The sequence below is a fragment of the Oryzias melastigma genome, linkage group LG7 (genome assembly GCF_002922805.2).
Source record: "Oryzias melastigma strain HK-1 linkage group LG7, ASM292280v2, whole genome shotgun sequence".
NCBI classification, from domain to species: Eukaryota; Metazoa; Chordata; class Actinopteri; order Beloniformes; family Adrianichthyidae; genus Oryzias; species Oryzias melastigma.
The window spans coordinates 10097573-10113841 of NC_050518.1; the positions used below are offsets into that span (position 1 = coordinate 10097573).

The window sequence follows — 16269 nt, forward strand, 5'->3', positions numbered from 1 at the left end:
GCTGACCCGCCAGCTTCAGCATCCCACTGCAGTCAGCCAGCACAGAGAACTGGTTTAAAACTGGAATTTCCTGTTGTTCTGTCATTCAACCAGGGGGGATTATAATTTTCCTTCTTTTACCGTGACGCTTCCTGTGACTTTTTTTAATTTTTTTTTTCTGAGTCATCAGCTAGTCACTTTGATTGGCCACACAACACAAGATTTAAGGCTGGAATTAATTAGCGGTGCTGTTGTAGGAGGAAGTAATGATGTCGATCAGCACTGGCAAATGGATTTATCTCATTTTTCCTATATTTTGGGATGTCTCATTTGTTGATGCAGAGTTTTTCAGAGCAGATACTTGATCTGCCTCATCTATTGTAATGAAATCTGTTCTTACTAAAAAGCACTTTGATTAGAACATTTTAAATGTTTCTAATTCAAATTCTTGAGTACATCATAAATTAATTGATAATATTTTTATTTATTTACTTTAATTGTACTAATTTATTAGCCTTCCGACCTGAATTTTGGTTTTAAAAATTGCACAACCTTCTACAAAGTATTATTTATGCATGTTTTTGGGCAATAATTAACTGAGGCAATAATTAAAAACAAAAACCTTTTTTTCTGCAGTGTTAAAAATATTCAACTAAATGTAAATTTAGCAATTCTGACTTAATTTCCTTTTCGTCTGTCCCTCCCGCAGTACTGCAGATGTAGTTTTTTCCCCATCCTCTTACCTCCTACTGATCCAGCTATTTTTTCCTCTACTTTCTAATCTCACTTTTTGTCTACAGTTGCATCTAAAATGAGCTCAGATACTTTCTCTAAGCTGCTTTTGCATTTATTGCCATCAACGTTGTTTCTAAAAACACATTTTGTCCTCATTTCACCTTTTTCTTCCAACTATTCCAATTGTTTTGTATTGCATTGCATCTCTGTCTATCACTTAAGAGAATCAGATTAAAAAAATGACAACAAAAGGACAAAAATAGAATTCAATAAAGACAACTCATTCAATGTTGTCTTGTCTTTTACGGTCAATGCAGGATGTTGATGTCCATTAAAAAATATTTATTGTACTTTCACTAACATTTAAACACAAGAAGAATTTACCATTAACAAAACTTCATGACATGGAGAAAATATTGTTCTCAGTTGTGTGTGCATTTTTCAGATGATTGCCTGAACTCAGAAGCTGTTGGGTGACTTCACTTTTCCTCATGGTTTTAGCTGCACAGTGGTAGCTAAGAGCATGCATCTAAGCAGGCTGGCACAGCATTAGACAGGGCATGCTATTTGATATGGCAGTAATCTGTTAAATCCCCCAAGTGAAAAAAAACATTTTCCTGCAGCTTTGGCCAAATTTTCAAAAAACCTTTTTCCCTTTTCTTTTTTTTTTTTTTTCCGTGGAATTTTTCCCGTCGCTTAGATCAGTCATGTATGTATGTGACTGTGTGGCACACATGGGTGTGGAATTAGAAAGACTTAATGTCACTGTCCTCAGTGAAGGCGCCGGCTTAGCTGAGCGCTTCAGTGAAGGTTTATTACAGAATGATGTAATTTTCTGCAGTGCAGTAAGCAAGGGCCAGTACTGCGTTTAATGGCTTAGTTTTTGGTATGTAAAACTCAAAGCTAATTTGAAATGTTGAATGTTAAAGGCTGTTAAATCTTGCCTTTCAAACAATTGTAAAATTTTAATTAAAAAAAGTGTATTACTTTATACTAAAAATAAAAAACTGCACAAAAAAAATTCCTGGATTAAACCAAGTCTTAAAACACTGCAAATAATAGCTACCGGTAAATCCAGTAATGCAAATTAGTGATTGTGAATTTAGCAAAACTTAAAGATGAGAAATTTGATGGTAAAATTTCACATATGATATAAATGCTGCATAGTACTTGTTCATTTGTGCATGACCACATAATATCTCTTTTTAAAATCAAAAACATGTCAAAATAAAAGGGTTATGTGATGCTGTAAAAGTGATAACAAATGTCCTTTTTTCAGAAATACAAGGAGTTTGAGCGAGCAGTGCAGGTGGAGGAGATTGACGGACTACAGCTGGTGAAGAAGCTGGCAAAGAACATGGAGGAGATGTTTCACAAGAAAGCCCAGGCTATGAAGGTATGGAGTCTTCATCCTCTGTGCTTCGTTTTAACTTTATGTAAAATAAAGATTAAAAAAGTAAATTACAAGAAAAAAAAAATATTCGAAGAAGAAAAATGCAAATGTACTATTTCCATTATGACAGTTTTTAGCTTTTGGTTCATCTAGTATTAGAGAAGCTTAACAGAGTAAATGCAAAAATAGTTTGTTCAAGACTGTTTTTTTAAACAGTTATGAGTAAAAAAAAGCATGTTTGTATACACACATGTACACTTTTTTTTTAAATAGGGTAGTCTATATCATATTGAGGAGAAGAACTAAAACCTTTTTACTTAAAAAATATATATATTTTTTACAAGATTTAAAAAAAAGTGCCAATTTTCCCCTCTTTATATGCTTTATTTAAAACAAAACAAAAAGAAACATCAACTTTTATTTATATCAGACAATGTATTATATTTGTAATGGTTTTTGTTCACCTTCAAATATCTGGTCAGAAGACTCGTTTATGGAAGAAGTTGTATTTAGGGATGTGTTCTGGAAAGAATGATTATTTAAATGAACTCTACAGCTATAATATCAAGAAAAAAACGTGTGTAAAACTTAGTGTCATACCTTTTGTGATAAACTCCAATGTGCAGAAAAGACAAAACAGTGTTTACTTGTGTACCAGTACGGCCAAAACATATTTAATTAGAATAAATCAGAAGCCAATCCTATTATGACTAATTGACTGCAGAAAATATGAAATCTGCATAAAATGCTCATAAAAATCTTACAGAAACAATTTTGGAGTTTTTTTGTGTGTGTTATCAAATTTATTTGATCTTTGTTGGATAAGTAACTAGCTTTGCCACAGCAGTATTGTCATTTCCTTTTTAATGAACGCAGTTTTTGAGTTTGGAAGATTATAATTTTATCAGTCTGTGGTAATGTTATTGCAGGTTTTCTGATTGACTAAATCTAGGCAAAACCTCACATAAAACTGAAGAAAAAAACAAAATCACAACAATCAACACAAGTTTTCTACCATACTTGTCCTTCGTTATGTTACATTGACTTCATTTTGTTTTGACACGTCTCAGTACCCCTGATTGGACTTTGTTACCTCAAAAACGCGCTACTGTATATGCACTTTCTTACAGTGTTTACACCAGACCAGCAGGGAGTGGCTTCTTCTCATTTTGCTTTTTACTGCTTACTAGCACCAGTCCCACACTTACGCCTGGAAAAATCTTGGTGAGAAATGTCAAATTGGTGGAAATTTCGCAAATCTTGCTCCGGGCTTCTCCCTACCTCTACATTTAGCCCTCCAAATAGAGAGATATTGAAAAATAGTGTTTCCCACTTAATGATGTCATCAATCATCGACGGTCAGCTACATTAGCGCATAGCTGCTAGCACTTGGAAATACATAAGAACATTGGTTTTATAACTTTAAAAAAGTCATGCTAAAACAAAAAGTAATTCCTTACATTTAAATGTAAACCTATGTGGTTCAGAGCACACCCATGTGAAGAAATAAGCTTCTTCTGATGCAGAACACCCTCTGCATTCCTCCGTGTCAAGGGTTAGCCCTTCAAAAAACTATTTCGGCCACCCCTATCACTTCAAAATGTCTCTACAATTGGAGCGGTAGGGAGAAGGCCGAGGGGTAGGGCAAGAATTCAGATTCAGTCGTGGTGTCATACAAATCCGGACTGGCACAAACCACAATTATTAATATCTCCTTCATGATCACTTTTCAACCGGTTGGCACATCTGTGTTTTGAAAAGGATGCTACTCTTAAGGAACTACCAAATTCCACTCCTTGATTAGTCAAAGTTCAACTGTTTGATGTTTAAGCAGTGAAAAGTTCTTCTGGTTGAACTTTCGCTGTGGGTTCAATGAATGCTTTGTTTGTAGATTAAAAAAAAAACGGACTTAAAAAATTGTAAATGCGAGAGTTTGAACGCAGAAGCTGGAATCACAGGTTTCCTGCTGTTGAGATAGGCTTTTCATTGAAAGCGGTCGCTCAAACACTATTTATGAGACCGATGTGTACGTGGCAGAAGATATACCGTCAGGTCAGGCTTTTTTAAGATTAGTATTGATCAGGCTAACCAAATTATCTGCCTTTCTTATGAATTCTAAATTAAACTCTAAATTTTCACACCAAATAATCTCATGGTGGATCCCAACTTGAACTGGTCTTCCTTGAACTAAATCTTAAATTTATTCCCTCATTTGTTTTCCTGAGCATAGCAATGGAGGATTCTTTGACAGACAACATTATTTAAAACCAATAAAGGTGCTTCATTCAAGTGATTTATGATTTATATTTTTCAGTAACAGTTTTACAATTTGTTGCGTTTCACAGAACTACGGCTTTATGTTCGACGGATTTCTGTTTTCTGTACTTTCCATCATCCAACCATCCATCTGTGTGCGCGTGTGTGAGGTGTGTGTGTATGTGTCAGCGTTGTAACAGGTGTCCACATTGCTCTGCTCTGAGAAGCACGCTCTCTGCCAGCTCTAGCTCCAGGTGATAGATGGTATCAGAACAACATGGTGCTGTGAACAGAAATTGGATTTCTCTCAGAGAATCTGGCCCAACGACACAAACTAAAAGGAAGTGAGGGGTTATAGTAATAAAAGAGGGTGGGGGAAGAGATGGGCGAAATAGTGACAAATTATTTCCCTACTTAAGGATTGCTTGCATTTTTTTTTTTTCACAATCAATATCTTATCTTGGTTGAGTTTCATGACCCTGCTTGGTTTTTTTGTTTTGCTTCTCTATAGAATCTGCCTTTACTAACCACACAAAGGACGTTTCAGACAAATGTAAAATATTATAAGGCTTTTTCCGACTAGACTCTGTTACACTAATGAGTAATTGTTGGCAAGGAAATGTTTTGATGAAAAATTGCTGCTCCTCTATCAGATAATAAATATTCTACTTGAACCATTTTTCACTCACTTTCTAAAACAGGTTACCGTTTCGAGGAGACTTTCGTTAGTATCTCGCTAATGAAACTCCTTCATGCAGCAGTTGTTTTTCTCACACCTCCTCGAGAGTGTAACCCTGGGATTTGAGGCAACTCGGTTATCTAATGGCCGCTCTTAAGTCCTTTTCTGTAATGCTTGTGTGTCTTCATGAGAGTGCAGAGTGTAATGGCTGTTTGGAGGTTTACTAGAAGGGGAAACGCTGGTAACAAAAATGATGCACTTGACTGCTAAAAAGGTCATTAAATAGGAAGAGCTAACAAAAAAAAATGTGTAGAGAAGAAAAAAAAACAACATCTTTTTTTTATTTTAAATCCTGTCTTTTGATATTTTTATTGTGAACATGTAACAGATTCTGGATCAAGTAAGACTTTTTCTACACATTTTATTTTAAAAGCTACATAAATCTGGTCTGGGGTGATCCCTCTAACCTGTGTTGGTAACCTCCATTTAGTCTGCCCTCGCCATCTCTGCTCTTTGGTAAAGTAAATGTGGCTCTTCGGCCAATCAATTTCTGCGTGGCGCTCTCCTTAGCCTGTCATTGTGGTTTTTATCTCCTCTTCCTCTCTTCCGTGCCCCCTCTTTATCGCTCACTACCACCTGCTGTGAGACGCCTGCGTCTCGTGCCCTTACAGAACATACCTGTAAAAGTTTGTGCAGGTTTGGTGATGTGGTCGTTATTTAAAAAAGGCCTTTAGAGAGATTAGACATAGTGTTTAAAATATATATACACATATATATACTGTATATATATATATATATATATATATATATATATATATATATATATATATATATATATATTTAATGCCTGAGACAACGTGGTCTGAATTAGTGAGAAAAGTGAATATTAATAATCAGAGTGGGCAAACTTTATACTTTTATCTTTTATGGATTATTTATGCTAAAGGAGAATCTGAGTATATCTGAATTATATTTGTGTTTTTTCATCTTATAATGGGAAAAAAGACTATGACTATGTCCGAATTCCAACCCTAATCCCTAACTACTAAAAAACTATATAGTGCAGGACTATCTAGTGCCCTGGATTTTAAAAAGCTATTTCAACACCACGGCCACTAGTTTTTTTTAAATGGCAAGTAGGCCTATGATGTCACCGATTTCACAGAATGAAAATCTAATCAATACGAGTATTTTACACTTATTTATGGTGGGTTCTTATGATGAACACGTTGATGGTTTATTAAAAAAAAAGTAATTACATTTCAACACATTTTTATTTTTTCCAAAAATTGTTCAAAAACAATGCACTGTGGTCTGTTTTCGCCAATGTAGTGAGCATCGATACATCCTGGTTTTTAGCAAAGGCTTCTGGGAAATTTCTAGTGCACTCAATTTTGGAAATTAATTCCAACTTGAATTCCAACTTTTCGAATTTTTTATTACCCCGAATTACTGAACCACTTGACTGTGCAATAGCTGTATATACCTGTACATACCTACCTACACTAAACTGTGCAATAACTGTCAATATGCCATATATTACTGATTATTCTTTGTATATTCATTGTCTAGCTCTTTATAATGTATATTTTTATTGTATTTTTTATCCTTTATCTCTATCTATCTCTGTACCTGCGCTGTTGCACATTGCAATTTCCCCACTGTGGGACAATTAAAGGTTTTTTCTTCTTCTTCTTCTTCTTCTTCTCTTAAATTGTAGATTTGGACAGCACTACAAAATGACGAACACACTATACACTATATAGTGTGTAGTGAAGGAATTTAAACATAGTATAGGTCCCACTCCAATCATCTTTTGATCTGCTGAGGGCTGGACTGTTAGCATGAAAAGCTTGCCCTCACTTCCCATCAACACTTTTTTTAAACATTCTCCCGCTAGTTTACAGGCCCCCAGCCCCCCAACCTAACAACACAGGTGCAACAAAAAAGGCAACTAAGCTATCCACAGTTTTAAGACAGATGCCAGCTCAGACGAGCAAAGCAGGAAGCTTGTGGTCTGCCGACTGTAGCCCCTATGTCACCGCTACAAGCTTTTTTTAAACATGTTTTCCTCTGATTCACATCGATTTGAATAAAGAAATACTCAGAATTGCAATTTTCAGCTTAATTTACTTTATATATGTCCTCCATCATCAGAAAAAAATGCCACGAGAGCATGTTAAAAACACCAAAAACACATTTTTTTATTGAAGTTGTAGACATTCGTCTTCAAATGTTCTCATATGTGGGGGAGGTTTTTAAGTATGCTCCATGACCTTTATACGCCTTTAAAATGCTTATTGCAGGCTGGCTAAAGCATCTCAGCGTATAATTATGTTTGAGAAAATGGACTATCGTCACTTCTTGAAAGTAAGGGGTCCAATAGATAACAGCTCCTCACCTTTCCTCCTATAATTAAAAAAAAAGTTTATGTTCAACATTAAAAGGGTGGAAAGAAAGTGGTTACAAAGACAGTGAAGGTGTAATCAAAAGCTGAAAAGCGTGTAACTATTGTAATGCTTCTTTGAAGTCAAGCGCAACTGTGTTTTATGCGACAAATACACTTCAAAGTAAAGAGAGTGTCTTGCTCCTTGGGGCTGTTTCCCAGTGTTATGGCAGTCTTTTCTCTGTACCTGCTGATACAGCCATGCCTCTGAAGTCATCAGCCGGTGTAAAGTAGTGGATTTCTGTGTGTACACAATAGAGGACACACAGCAGAAGTTAAATTGAATTTCTATGATAGTCAAATTCTTGTCAGAAGTTTTTCCGTGTGAATAAACATGTTCTATCATTCGGTTAGTTTCACAGGGAATGCTCAAATTTGTGTTTCAGCTACTTTGACATGGTTTTAATTTGAACAAAGGGTGAATACTTGCATATAAAACACTGAGAAAAACACTTGTACAGCAAATAGTAGTGCATTCATCTGTTTAACCACAGTTGATAGAAAAGTTTATATATTAATCTGCCCCAGTTGACCTTAAAACTGAATACAATGAAAGAAAAACCCTTTGACAAACAAAGTTTTACGGTTGTCATCTTGCTTTGCTGGTGCTTGGTGTTTTTACATGCTGTTGTGCCATTTCTTTTTTTTCTGTTTCTTTAGGAGTTTTTTCTTTACCGGGAAGGACAGTCTAAGGACAGGGATAACCAGTTTTTAGTCTGTTTAGTTTAGCAATTATCTATTTTTCATATTATATATTATGAACGATCTTCTGCTTCTGTACAATTACCGGCATGAAGCCCAATGAGGCAATTTTTTTGTGATATTGGGCTAAATAAATACAATTGAATTGAATTTATCTGATGATGGAGGAAATATACATTATTCCCCATTATGTCTGCATGAATATCTCTGCAGAATCCGTGAATCTTCAAATACGGAACTGAGGTGTATCTCCACTGCCCTCGGGAGCGGAGAGACACCTCAGCTCCGAAGAACCTTCTTTGGATGCAAAAATTTCATACAAGCATCTTGAGTTTTTTTGTGATGAATCTGAAGAGTCGCGTGACTGAAAACATATCTGTAAAAATGTGAAACTGCGAATAAAGAAACGCAAATAAGCAGGGGAACACTGTATAAACAAAATGAGCTCAAAATTGCATTCTTGAGTTCTTTATTCAAATTATTGTGAATTAGAAGCAGAAAACAGCTCCATTCAGGTCCATATGCTTGCAGACAACTAGATCCATGTACGTCTTTGTTTTCCTCATTTTAGCTGACATGTGTCTCAAAACTGTGTGGCTAGATGGCTCCAATTTTTGCTTGAAAATGTTGCACCGGTAATGTTAGGTTTGGATTGTGATGGGCTGTAAGCTAGTGGGAGTTTGTAAACAGATGGATGATGGGAAGTGGAGGGAGGCTAACTCTGCGCCAACAGTCCCACCCACAACTCAGGGGCAAATTTCTAGTGAACTACTGCTGCTCTGCAGGAGCTACTCTAGAAAATAACACTGATTTTTCAGATTTTAGATAAAAACAACACAATCTTGATTAAAAGACACTGGAAATGCTTTTACAAAAAATCAAAACTTGATTGAAGTGAATGACTTTTTAGAGTTCATTCTGTGGCAAAAAGCAAAGCGACTTAACGCCATTGTTAAACGGTCAATTTACATCAACGAACCCTAAACCTGAGACCTATAGTTGTGAAAGATTAACATTACACCTCATTTGCCAATGATGCACAAATTCACAAATCACACCATCAACTTGAGTGCATGAAAAAAAATCTCTCAGCAACAGATCTAAAAGTGCAGCTCAGTGTCCCTGCTTTAATGTTAGTTATGGGGCTGTGGAGTTTGGAATTGGTGAGGCTGTCTCTGGCACTCCAATGGTCACAGAACTCACTGAACCACTTTCTGTAATTTCACTTATTTCAGGAGATATCACCAGTCTCCAATCATAGTATGACTTGTGTGCGTGTGCATGTGGGTGTGTGCATTTCTGCTGAAAGTGATGGCCAAAAATGTCAAGGCAAAGCCCAAAGATGTCAGAGTAGAAACACTTTCCTCTTTCTGCTCCTCTCAGGTTGTTTTCTTGTCAGCATGATATCAAAGTACACGGAATGGTTTTGGAGAATGATTAAATGGGCATGCAGCCTGGACAGGTGTGAAAGGATGGATGTTGGGTAGATAAAAAAAATATAAAGTCAAACTTAAAGTTTGAGCACAACAACAAGGTAAGGGAAGTTCAAATATGAAAGAAGAGAGAGGAGGATGAAGGGATGCATACTAAGTACGTCTTTTTCCCTTTTAGTCAGCGAAACTGTTGAGAGCTGACAACAATCGATTATTGGGATTTGATGTTTCAAAGCACCCTTCTGCCATTCATCTATTCATCTTTTTCTTTCTCCTTCCTTTGCTCTTCTCTTTTCTCTGGTGTTCTATTTGTCACTATGTCATCCCCTCCCTACTTGGCTGGGATTTAGTCGAAGCATGAAAAACGGAGAGAGCAAAGTGTCGCTTAACTTTGTTCCGTTCTGTTGATTCTGCAACTCTTTCCTGGCTGGTTTTGGCAATATTAATTGCTGTCCACAGGACTATTGACGGGCTGACCCAGGCCAGTTTCACTCGGATCATCCATGACCTCCGGAAGAACGAAAGCCCGGAGGACCTGACCTGTGCAAAAGCCAAGTCTGAGTTAGCATTTCCTTTCACAAAGAAATGTGACTTTAACTTTGAGTTATCCAAGAATTTTTTTTCCTGAGATCCACTGGGTGTTTACTGCAGGTTTGCGACCTTATCCATACTCTGTGGTTGTCGGAGTCCATGCTTCAAATAAAAAAAGCATATCTGTTTGAATCTCCCAGAGTTTTTCGTTGTAAAGTTTGTAGCTTCAGGTTTTTCTACTGGCAGCCTGACTTCCTCCAAAAGTCCAAAAAAACATGTCAATGAAATTGTAATTTTGAATGAGTGCATAAGCCCAGCCACTACCTGTGAAAGATTTTCTAAACACACACATTTTAGCATTTATTTTTTTTAAACAGGGAATGATTTAGTTCAGGTCTAAAGTTCTTTCAAAATGTGATGAAGTACATGGTTAAAATTACAAAGTAATGTTTATTTTAAAATTATTCTCTACATGGATGTGCAACATCAACTGTCAAAAACGAAGAAGGAAACATGATTTTGCTCATACTTTGTTTAAAAAAAATGATCATGGGCTCATAGATGTTTTGGAGATAAATGCAGGGAAGTCAGATAGAGATGGTTTGGGCACGTTTAGAGGAGGGACAGTGATTATGTTGGTAAAAGGATGCTGAGGTCGGAGCAGCCAGAAAAGAGGCCCAGAGGAAGATTAAAGAGGTTCATGAATGTAGTCGAGGAGGACATGAGGGTGGATGGTGTGAGCTAGGAAGCTGCAGAGGATAGAATTAGATAGAGGTGGAGGATTCTCTGTGGCGACCCTTAAAGGGAGCAGCCAAACCACAAAGAAGTGCAACTAAAACCGAGAAGGCGTACCGAACCGGAGCCACTGTGCACTTTTCAGTTACCTTGGGAAAACATTCAGACGTTGACCACTTCACTTCACTCCTGTTGATGTAAGGACTGTGCTGAGTCAAGGCTTAATGTGCTACTAAAAAAATGCTTCTACCATCAGTCAATAATGTATGTAACCCCAACCTCCCTCCACTTCTGTCACAGGGGCTGTGAGCAAAAGCCCAGCATTAGGACAGGTCTTGTGGCACATTTTTGCTGCATTCACAATGACAGTGTTTGTGAAGGGTATTGGTTTTACCTGCCCTAAAACATTATATTTAGTAGTATATTTGTTCTTTTAAAGAATATTATTTACAAGTATTATAAATATTCATGGTACAATATCAGTTTAACCCTTTTGGATTTGAGCTTTTTTTTATTCTTTTGACTAGCTCTTTTACATGTATACAATCGATGTAAATCAAGTGATTCTGTTGGGAAGAGATGCAACACTATGTTAGTGATGTGTTGCATATCAGTGTAAAGCCAACATGAAAATTTGCTGATTCACATTGATTGATTGTGTACACGATTGAAGAGTTACGGTATGCCAAAGAATTAGTATTTAGGTGTTTCTAGCGATCTATCAGTGGTTAAAGGATTAACAAATGCTAATCAGTGTGAAATTCTCATAGAACTATAAGGAAATCTGCACTTTTTTAAGAGATTATGGTCATAAATGCAACTACCATAGCGCAATTGGGAATCAAGAATCAAGATTTCTTGCCATCACCCAATTGTCTTGAATCTAGACAGCGAGAGTCAGGCAACCATCAGGGGGGCAGATTGGCTCACTTTTTTATACCCCTAGGTAACTGGGCGGCTATGGACGACTACCAATCCAAGACATTCCCACATTTTCCCATAAAAAGTGCTGCCACCATCCTATGGTCACCCAATTTTGAAGCAGCCCGCCTTTTACTGGACTGCCACCGCGTGACCTCAAAATGTGCCCATGCAGGCAACCACTGACTGATCAACTTTTAGAAAAAAAAAATGTCTAGCTGGTCAAATTGGAACTTTTTCTTAAAACCTCTGCAATCAAAGCATATAAATGCACCTCCGCCTCCCGATTACAAATGCAGTTGTGTATCCACCTGCTGAATTTTCTGAAAAACTTGCATTTAGATCACCAGGGGGTGGCGTTTTGAGATATGTGACTGTAGTTTTACAGTGGTGACAATCCTTGGTCTTACTAATCGAAGTATGTTTCTTGAAACCTCTCTCATGACAGATGTACTTGTTCACCAAACCTTTGCTATGTGACTTACATTTCGGAGCTACAAAAGAATATCTTTCACTGCCAGTAGAACAGAGCTCTTTAACTCTCATTCTGTGTTCACAGACAGAATCCACCCATCCTCACTACAGACTTGTCTAGTCAAGTCTAATAATTTTCAGATATTTGTTGTGCACAGAGAGCAGCACAAACATGTCAGGAGTCAGTCAATAACAAGGAGATCCTCTTTCAAAAACTGCAAGTCTTGCTCGCTCAGTATCTTTAGCGTTTCTCTGTCAGTCACGTCAAAGGCTAGTGGATGTGTGTAGCTGGCATATTTTTTTCTCTCAAAGTAACAACGGGGCCTGCCTCTCTGACCGTGTCAGTTTAATTATTGTTGCCATCTTGTAAGCCAGAGCCTCACCAGAATGATGAAAAGTAATTTCCTCTCTTTTTAAACATCAGGCGTTTTGGCAGGAACACCCATTCACACAGACGTGGCAGGCTCATTTAAATGTATGGGAGACAGACTGTTGCATAGTCCCACAGCAACACTAACGCCCTACCTGGAGTGATCATCTTGGTGATATGATTCAATTGAAATTCACAGAAGAGAGTAGTATCTGTTTATCTCTAATCTATTTTTCCAAATGAAAAGCTGGCTGCCACAGTGGAAGTTATTTTTAACCTAGTGCTCCAGTGCTTGTCTGCGAGGTAAGGCTGAACGAATTGCTAGTCATGACAGCAGGTAAATGTAAATATTGTTTGATTTTGGGTTATGTGCCTTGTTTTTTATGCTTTATATTGACTCAGGAATAACAGGAACAATCAAGAGTTAAAAACTGATTGTTACAATTCTGAAAGAAAATAGAATAAATTTGTAAACAGGGTACAATTAACAAATAAACACTAGCTCATAATACTAGTAATGACAACGCAATGTTTTAGCTGGAGACTTCTGGATTAGGATCCTGATCAGTGATTGACAAACTAGATTCTGCTTGAAATGAAACCAAAAGTGAATCCTACAGAGTTATGTCTTATATTTATTTTTATGGTGGCCCTTATACTTTGTCGTAAATATCTTTTTTGGTCGAAATATGAAAAAGTAAAGTACTTGTAAATAAATAAATGTTAATCAATTTGTGATTTTTTGAAACTGAATTGATTCAGTAATGGATGCCCAGCCCTAATTAGATGTAACCAGCTGTTAACATGACTAATTTTTGAGTAATTGAATGTGGTCTCATCAGATATAGATTATTAGTTGTTAAGCATCTAAAAGAAAGATAAGTAGTTTATTTACCTGCACTTATAAAAAAGGATTTTGTTGCAGTCAAATGTGGATAAACTGCTGAATTTACATGATCAGAACTGAGCAGACAAAAAATTGGAAGGAAACATTGAATTTGTGATCTTACGTTCAATCAAAAGGCAGCTCTCAATCTGTAACTTGCAGATGGAACAAAAGATCTTGGGATTTACTAAGGAGTTCTGTTTACATAGTTCAGGCCAATGGAGGGCCGGATCAACAATAAGAGCCACAAGATTTAGTTTAAGAACTAATCTTTTTTTTTTTCTAAGCAAATTATGAAGTATGGCATTAAAACTAATAATTCATACCTTTTTTTCAGAAATGTTTAAAGTTATGTAAAACGTTTTCCTAGTTGCATTTCTAACATCTTTGCTTTTAAATTAAATAAAATTTGCTTTGAGATTAAAACTAACCTAGCAAATGTTATTCACTCATTTCTTCTTTTTTGACTGTCCTTGTTTTGTTTATATTTTTTTAATAGAATCTCTGTTATGGACAACAAGACCTGTTCACAATACCTGAACATAAAAAAACTCAACAACATCATCATAAAGCTAAAATGATATACAACAACATTCAGTGGTGATGTGTTGCTATGGTGAGGGAAATGATTGGCCAGACTCTAGATTACAATGTTTGCCTCCCAAAACAGCTTGCCAGCACACACACAGCAGAAGCACAACTGAAATAAGCTCGCTGATTGCACTAGTTTACCCAGTAAAGCTATTTGAATGGAAATGTGAAATGGAAGTCCATTACTAGGACTCATAGGCTCCAGGAGCAGCTGTGAAACAGAGAAGTTACTCACAATGCAAGTTTACTGTGAGCATCACATCTGGAAGCAGATGAGTTTGTGTGTGGGGGGTGAGGTGGGAGGGCTGTACACATCTGTTTGATTCAAAGTTTTTTAAAATGTTGGAATAAAGAAAAAGCCATTTGGTCAAGTTTCTTACGAACCGGAACCCAAAAAGAGCCACAAAGTCCCACTTTATAGTTAAAGCATAAACAATATTTATGTTTTTTTTTGGTCAATTAAACTTTGTTTATGAGTGTAACTTAAAAAATACAATAATTAAATTACAGCAGTGCCTATATGTTTATATATAACAGTTGTAACTTCTCCTACTTTTGACAGCAGCACACACTAGTTCCTTTCAAAATAAAACCCACTCTGTGTCAAAAAGGTCGTCCAGCTGCAGCAGCTTTACTTAAATTAAAAATCCAAGACTGTCAAACATAATGTTTATTATCATCAGGATTTTGGTGTGCCTCCATTATTTTTTTTTCCCTATTACTCTCAAATATAAACTACATTTTATTAGAATCTATTTATAAAAAAAAAAAAAAAAGAACTTTATATTACCATTCTCTAAGATGTGAGGCACAAAACTCATAACTCTAAATCACTTTCAATCATTTTAAACTGCATTTGTTCAAAACTTTAACCACTTTAGTGTAACTGAACAAAATTGAGTTTTTTTTATTTTTTGAATTAAATTAAAAATACAAATTTAAAGAATATTTATACAGAATTTCTGACAGTAAATTAGGTTTTTCTTTTGCTTAGTTGTTTGACATGTTACAAATCTAAGCGGAAATGACAAAACTTAAACTGCTCCGGAGCCACAGGTTGCAGACCTCTGGGATAGAGAGCTAAAATCATTTGAACAAATAAATAAATAAATGAACATTACATTTATTTACAACATGAAGAAACAAAAAAGTTCTCCAAAGGGTGCTGATTGCACTATGATATTTATGAGCATCAGAAATGGCAATTTCTGCAGCAGGAGATCACGTACAGCACAGACTGTCACAGTTTCATCTTTAATAATTGCTTTCATAATCACGGCACCTCTGTAGGATACTGCTTCAGTTCTCAGTCACATTTTGTTGAGACCAAATTTTAAAAAGAACTTGAATAATATTTACATTACAGTTGTTTGGAACTAAGTCCAAGTGAAGGAAAATGGCATTTACCAAAATAAAATGTCTTAGTATTTTTTTTGTTTCAGCCAATGTTCTTTTTATTTTTACCTTCTACAAACTTACAACACTGTTACAGAGACACTTTTTTATTACTTTAGTTCTGTTAGGTCCACAGCATAATTGGAATCTAACTAGAACAAAGTAACTGGTTTGGATTTAGAAGTAAAGGTAAAATAATTCTTAAAAAATAATGTTAAATGTAAAGTGTATGAAAAACTTAATAAACCAAAATTACTGTCTTATTTGATCGTGATTGGAAATGTAGTTTAAAGATGACATGAAATATTTAGAATCCCAAGCATCCTTGGATTTAATTTATCTCACACATGTGCCTAATGCTATTGCACCTTCAAAAATAATTGTTGAACCCCCATTCTGATCGTCTTTTCATCCTTTTTAAAAGCGTTCTTAGTGGTCTTTCAATTATAATCATGCGTTTTTTTTTTAAAAAACTTGCAATTTTCTAGGACTTAGTTTCTGTAGAACGGCAGTAGTTCATCAGAAATTGGCCTCTAGGTTGTGGTTTTTGGCGCCTGACCCCTACTTCCCATCATCCCCTTTTTACACGCTCTCCTGCTAGCTTATAGCACCTTAAAATGGATAAGTGACATTAGTGGTGCAACAAAAATGGTGAGCATCATTGGAGTTATCCAGCTGTACAGTTTTGAGACAGTTTGAATAGGGAAAACATGCATGAGCCGAGTCGTCTATAAATGGATAAA

At 36.1% G+C, this 16269-nt stretch overlaps 1 protein-coding gene across 1 annotated transcript in view; it reads left to right on the top strand.

The window, feature by feature from the left end:
• Nucleotides 1–16269, top strand: part of cacna2d3a (calcium channel, voltage-dependent, alpha 2/delta subunit 3a) — a gene marked incomplete in the record, with an annotated part of 125797 nt that overhangs the window by 22231 nt on the left and 87297 nt on the right. The window contains 1 exon segment of the mRNA XM_036212745.1: nucleotides 1994–2110. Within this exon segment, the coding sequence (XP_036068638.1) occupies nucleotides 1994–2110 (117 nt within the window).